Here is a 6,995-nt window from a genome sequence, read left to right on the forward strand (position 1 = left end):
TGTCCTGCTGAAAGGTGAATTTATCTCCCAGTGTCTGCTGGAGAGCAGACTGAACCAAGATTTCCTCTAGGAGTTTACCTGTGCTTAGCTCTATTCTGTTTATTTTTATCTTAAAAAACTCCCTAGTCCTTACAGATGACAAGCATACGCATACAATGATGCAGCCACCCCCATGCTTGAAAATATGAAGAGTGGTACTCAGTGATGTGTTTGATTTGTCCCAAACATAACACTTTGTTTTCAGGACAAAATATAAAATGTTTTGCCACATTTTTTGTAGTATTACTTTATTCTGTGCAAGCTTCCTCAATTTCTGTTAGTATTGTGGAGTTACTACAATGTTGTTAATCCATCCTCAGTTATCTCCTATGACAGCCATTAAACTCTGTAACTGTTTTAAAATCACCATTGGCCTCATGGTGAAATCCCTGAGTGGTTTCCTTCCTCTCCGGCAACTGAGTTAGGAAGGGCGCCTGTATCTTTTTAGTGACAGGTTGTATTGATACACCATCCAAAGTGTAATTAATAACTGCACAATGCGCAAAGGGATTATTTTTTTAATCCATCTACCAATAGGTGCCCTTCTTTGCGAACTTCACTGGTCTTTGCTGTTGAATCTGTGCCTGAAATTCACTACTCGACTGAGGGACCTTACATATAATCATACCTGTGGTGTAGAGATGGGGTAGTCATTGTTTTAAAAAATCATGTTAAACACTATTATTACACACAGAGTGAGTCCATGCAACTTATTATGTGACATGTTAAGCACATTCTTACTCCTGAACTTATTTAGCCTTGCCATAACAAAAGGGTTGAATACTTATTGACTCAAGACATTTCATTTGGATTAAAGTAGAGACTCAGAGCTAGAAAATAGTATATCATACACTACAGTTGAGGAACAATGGGAAAGTAATTCTGCTTTGAAAGTTGATTAACTTGTAAAATCACTTTTGAGAAAATGGCCCTTAAATGTTTCAGTACACATGCTGGAGAGCTCTTCCTTGTGTACACCCATTCAGCATCGTTCACACCCTCTTAAGCTTTAGCCCCACCCACCTCTTTAAGGATTCCCATGTGGGACCATGTACAAAACAACCAAAGATTTCAAGACTAAAGGCTGGTTTATACTACGGGTGTGTTTGTAAATTTAATCTGGAGTGCAAGAGTGTTTTCTGGGTGTTTGTAAACTCAGAGCGTTGTCAGATTGTCCATTCATAAATTCAGAGCGTTTCACTCTCAGAGCGTTCAGAGCGCACACTGGACGCTCTGGCTGAGGAGTTTGAGCGTGATTTGAGCGTTCTGACCTAACAACAGCTGTCAGGCACCCAAGCTAACTGGCTAATGTTGGCTAACTTGCTAGCTACTTCCAGACACAAATGAAAGAACAGGTCACTGAACATTTTACTCGCTCTAGCAGAGCTGGCTAGGCAGTTTTATGTTATCCAGAGCGTTGGTGACTACAACTGTGCTGCTGGCAACAATTTAATTATGATTTTTTTGCCAACGTTTACTGACTCTGGCTATATTCAACGGGTGTTGAGCATCTGTAAATTTGTCAGTTATTCTTCACTCTGGCACACTCAGACGAGAGTGCTCTGAAATTGGAGTAGATAGCCAGAGCGAATTTACCAGCTATGTCTATCAACGGTTGTCCCAGTGACATCATTAAGATTCTATTGAAATGGTTACATCCATAGTGGAGTCTTTTGTTTAGAAATGTAGTTAGCTAGTTAAACAATGAACCATAATCCCAACTCATAACGTTACTTCTCTGCATTAATCTGCGGGTAGCTAACAAACCAGATTCAACGTTAGCTAGCTAATATTAGACTGTAACTAGCAATACAAATGGTTCTGAGAGATGAATAATATTACTACACTGAAAAACTAGCTAGCTAGACTCTCTTACCCATATACATGGAGGGACGCTAAACCCTCTCTGTCACGGATGAATTGGAAATGGCTCTTAGTTTGGAGATGTAATCCGGTCCTCCAGAGTGTGGAGAGCAACACTTATGCAGTTCTACTACATGATATCTTTCAAAAAGCCGCATTAGAAAGGATTACCTACACATTCTGACCAGCTCATGTTATAGACAGAAGCATGCTACATGGCAGACCAATCCAAACTCATCTCTTGGCATGTCCAGCCCCCTCATTATCTCAGCCAATCATGGCTAACGGGAAGGTTCCCTCTTTTTCCGTTAGTTTAACAATTGTTTTCATATTTACAGATGGCATAATTTGATATTAAGGCACATGAAAGTTCACATGTTCCAGAAGGCATTTCTGAAGAAAAAAAAACGCTTTATGGTAAATAAATAAAAGTTTACATTAAAATGGCCTGTGAAGTATTGACGTGCGACATATGCCTAGTTTCCTGAAACGAGTCACAATGAATTTGTAAACATTTCTAAAAACATAATTCCACTTTGACGTTATTGGAAATTGTGTAAAAATAAATGACACAAAATCTCAATTTAATATGTTTTAAATTCAGGCTGTAACACAACAAAATGTGGAAAAAGTTGTGGTGTGAATACTTTCTAAAGGCACTCTAGGTCCGCTATGTAGTCTATATAGTATTTTCGTTTTCACATACAGCACATCCAATACATCACACTGTCAGACCAAATAACTATAAAAGTCTCCAGTAATCCTCAAGGTTAGACTAACATTTTTTTTTCCTTGCACCACTATAGTAGATGAGTCTGTAAACGCTGACAGACACTAAAGAACTCAAAGCCTCAGGTGCCTGAGGGTAGATGATGCATGCCGTTAGGCTGCATTAGCCACGACTCACAGGAGAGACAGTAGCATACCTGGGTTCAAATAGTATTTGTTGTATTTCAACAACTTTAGCTACACTTGATCAAGCTTACCTGGTGCATCAAACGCTGAAAATATTTGGAAAAAAATACTATTTGAACCCAGGTCTGAACAGTATCGAGCGCTGGCTGTGTCCACAGTAGGGCCTGGCAGTAATAAATCTGCTGTAATAAAGTCGCTCTGAGGGGGAGGATGCTGGATGCTGACTCACAGCTCTGGAACACGACCATACTATACAAATCTACACTGTGTGTCCCAAATGGCACCATATTCCCTACATAGTGCACTACTTTTGATCAGAGCTCTATGGGCCATGGTCAAACGTAGTGCACAATTATAGGGAATAGGATCCCATTTGGGACACACACAGTTCCTTCTCATAGGGGGAGAGGACATTGCAGCAACATCTAGAGCTAAATGAATGTATTTGTACGGAGCTGTGTTGTTTAATGTGCTTAGTTGAAATGTTTGAATGGAAAGACATGGCAATGTTATTCATTCATGTAGGCCTAGTTGTGGTTTGGAATCTTGCAGACAATGTGAATTGTTTCCATAAGGATTTCTGCCACAAGCTAATGTTGATTGTTAATTGTTGATGATGATGAGGATGATGATGATGATGATGATGACGACTTCAACGACGACAACGATGATGCTGATGATGATGATAATGACATGAACGACGATAATGATAATGATGCTATTGATGATGACAATGCCTTTGTGTCCTTGGTCTGTCTGTAGATGTACTTCAACAGCACGCTTACTGAGTCTTCTAAACTACTGAAGCCTCTGCTGGTCTTCTCCTTCGTCATCTGTGCCATCATTTGTGGGCTGACCCGGATCATCCAGTACAAGAACCATGCTATTGATGTCTACCTGGGCTTTCTGCTGGGCGGGGGAATAGCTGTATACTTAGTATGTTCTGCTGATACTTTCTTAGAGATACTACTTATTATTTGTGTTTTTTGGTAGAAAGACTGTTACAGATAACACTTTTCCTGCTGAATAATCATCATTTGATGTACAGTTGCTACAGTACTTGTTTGTTTAAAAGGATTTGCACTAAAGAGATTGTGTGTTATGAGAGATAATATTGTAAAGCTCCGTCTCTCCACTACCTCCAGGGTCTTTACGCAGTGGGGAACTTCCAGCCCAGTGAGGATAGCTGCAGCTGCCCTCCTCCCCAGCCCCGCGGTCCCTGTCCTTTACCCCACATCAGCCAGGAGGCCATGCGCCATTTACAGGTGAAGAGCTGCAGCGCCAATATGGACGGGCTCTCTACCTCCCACTCCGAGGGCATCCTCCACCATAACCCCCACCACCGAGATCCCTCCTCTGGCTCCCTCACCAACCTGAAGAGGTCCAGCGCTGACGTGGAGGTCATCACCTCACCCCGCAGCCCCATGGGAAAGGAGAGCATGGTGACTTTGTTTTTGTTATTTAATTAGTATGCAGATATTCAACATACTTCACTTTACTCTACAGGTTCCTAAAAATAGTTATTAAAAACATTTTGCCGTGACTTCATTTAAAAAATGATTTTGAATAAATAAGGTTAGAAATTGCTGTCCTCAGGTGACGTTCAGCCACACCCTCCCCCGTGTCCACACGCCAGCGATGGATGATGGCACACGCCGCAACGCCACCATCCACCACAGTCACCATGCCTCCATGGACTCCTCCCGCTCCAAACAGCTCCTCTCTCAGTGGAAGAGCAAGAATCAAGAGAGCCGAAAGCACTCCCTGCAGGTTAAACAATTTATACAATTTACAATTGTTGTAGCCTACTAATGATATGCTTTTATAATGCTTGTTTCTTCTCATGTTTAAATACATTGAAATGCATATTTCTGAAATTAAAAAAGCTATAAAAGTTAAATAAATATGTTTTTGTCTTCTTCTTCTTTTTCTTCTTCTTATTAGGTGATGGAGGGTGAGGCGGCGGCCCAGTCACCCCACCACCGGGGGAGCATGGACTCCATGAGGTACAGCTCTGAGCCCTCAGCCGTGGGGATCAACGGGGTCGATCTGCCAACGCAGTATGTGAAGCTAGCTACCGGGGCCAGCACCACACTACCCAGAGACTGCAGCGGCATAACAGGAGGGGCCAGAGTCTCTATGCAGTCCCGACCTGGTTCCTCACAGCTGGTCCATATCCCAGAGGAGACCCATGAGAACTTCAACAACCCCTCGCCCAAGATGGGTGCGGGAGATGTAGGCGGTGGTGATATATGCAATAGTGGAGCTCATGTAAACTGGGTGAAGGCTGCTGAGAAGGCAACTGCCCCATGTAGGACTATGAATGGCAGCCAGCAGCCGCGGATAATGCAGGTGATTGCCATGTCCAAACAGCAGGGTCTGCTCCAGACTCACTCCAAGAGCATGGACGAGGGCTGCATGGACGGATACACCGGAGGGTCCCTCCGCTACAGAACCCTGAATGAACCAAATCCCATGGGCACGACTTGCAGCACGTTGGGCAGCTCCGTGGGCAGCATCTCAGGCAGCACTGGAGCCATCGTGAGGGTGGACGCCCATCCCGAGAACAACAACAACCGCCCCATGGTTCACGCCCCTTCAACGGATATTAGCAGTGGGGGTTCCTGGAAGACCTGGAGGTCCCAGGACCAGTGTGGGGCTGGTGGTATCGGTGGATGCAGCCAGGGCCAGTCATTCGAGCTGAATGACCTGAATAGAGATTCAGAGAGCTGCGAGTCCCTGTCCATGAGGGACGGCTCCATTGGCTCCATAGACAGGAGGAGACATGCAAATCCCACTGCTGCCACCAATACACAGAACGCAGGGGGCGGGGAGCACTCCCTCCAACAGCAGCAGGGGATCACCACCATCAGAGTGACCCCAGTAGAGGGGGGTGAGGTCCCCTCAGAGCCCCACTCTGTGGCCTCCAGCCGGGACTCCACACTCCGGAGGAAAGGGAAAGGGAACATCATCCTGATCCCAGAGCGAGGGAACAGCCCGGATAACACCAGGAACGTTTTCTACAAGGGGACTTCATCAACACCCGGTTTGTAGAGGAAGAGCATTGTCACTTGGCTGTGTCCCAAATGGAACTGTATTCCCTATATAGTACCTGCTTTTGACCAGGACTCATAGGGCTCTGGTCAAAAGTTGTACACTATATAGGAAAGAGGATGCCATTTGGGAAACTGCCCTTGTTCACTTGGATGTTCACAGAATTTTCAAGAAAAGAACAGTCAGTGGGAGGGATTGTTGCACTCTTGGGGATGTTTGACCCCTTCCACTGCATCTGTGATAAGAGGCAATCCATCGCCAAACGTTGTATCCAGATACATTTTATTAGTCACAAAGCAGGCTTTATTCAGCATGATATTTGTAATTCTTCCCACAAAAGCACAACCTTTTTGGTCTTGTAGAGCGGTTTACTATGTTCTTATGTACTCTAATAGAAACATAATAGCACTGGAATTGTGTCCAATTTGAAATATTTTCAAAAGTGGGTTATTTTCCTTTTTTTCCACAAAGTTCAATACTACCCCCTGTGTAATGCTTTAGTGGGATATTGCAAAGTTGTGTACCATAACGGTGGAAACGATAATCCTTTAATTATCTGCATCGTAAATCATTTTGAACTGTGTGCTAAACCACCCACACTATTTAGATCAGGGGTGTCAGGGGTGATTTTGCCCCGGGGGCCGCATTCGGTCTTCAAAAATGTGTTTTATTTAAAATTTGCAAGACATACTGTAGTCCTCTATCAATTTTGGAATTTTCCATGCTCCCTGACTGTCTGGCTTTCATTTTGGGGATTATTAGCAGGCAAGACAGGCAAGAAGCTGTATGTCCTTTATCATTTCTACACAGTTTTGATTTAGTTTTAGTAATTTAGTAAAGTACATTGAGTTCTTACTCAAACCACCCGCAGGCCGGATTGGACCCCCTCGTGGGGCCGTATGTTTAACACCCCGGATGTAGATTAAATACTGTGCATAGAGTACAAATAAATAGAGAGAACATTTGGAACTTGATATAGTTAGAGAACTACCTTTTGTATTATTTGCTGTATAGATGCCACATTCCCTAGAGAAAACTGTGTTAATGACCATAAGTGCTTAGCATTCCTACTGTAGCTAAATTAAATATGCTGTGAACTGCACAAAACTGTGTTTCCTACACAT

At 43.4% G+C, this 6,995-nt stretch overlaps 1 protein-coding gene across 1 annotated transcript in view; it reads left to right on the top strand.

Moving 5' to 3' along the window:
- LOC110535500 (phospholipid phosphatase-related protein type 4) overlaps positions 1-6,654 on the top strand; it is a 36,446-nt gene extending 29,792 nt beyond the window's left edge. Inside the window, exons 6-9 of the mRNA XM_021620531.2 lie at positions 3,580-3,753; positions 3,963-4,259; positions 4,414-4,587; positions 4,762-6,654. Coding sequence (XP_021476206.1) covers positions 3,580-3,753; positions 3,963-4,259; positions 4,414-4,587; positions 4,762-5,871 — 1,755 coding nt within the window. The 3' untranslated portion in view covers positions 5,872-6,654. The remainder of the gene's footprint in view (positions 1-3,579; positions 3,754-3,962; positions 4,260-4,413; positions 4,588-4,761) is intronic.
- The last annotated feature ends 341 nt before the right edge of the window (positions 6,655-6,995 follow it).

This window comes from Oncorhynchus mykiss, chromosome 11 (genome assembly GCF_013265735.2).
Source record: "Oncorhynchus mykiss isolate Arlee chromosome 11, USDA_OmykA_1.1, whole genome shotgun sequence".
NCBI lineage: Eukaryota > Metazoa > Chordata > Actinopteri > Salmoniformes > Salmonidae > Oncorhynchus > Oncorhynchus mykiss.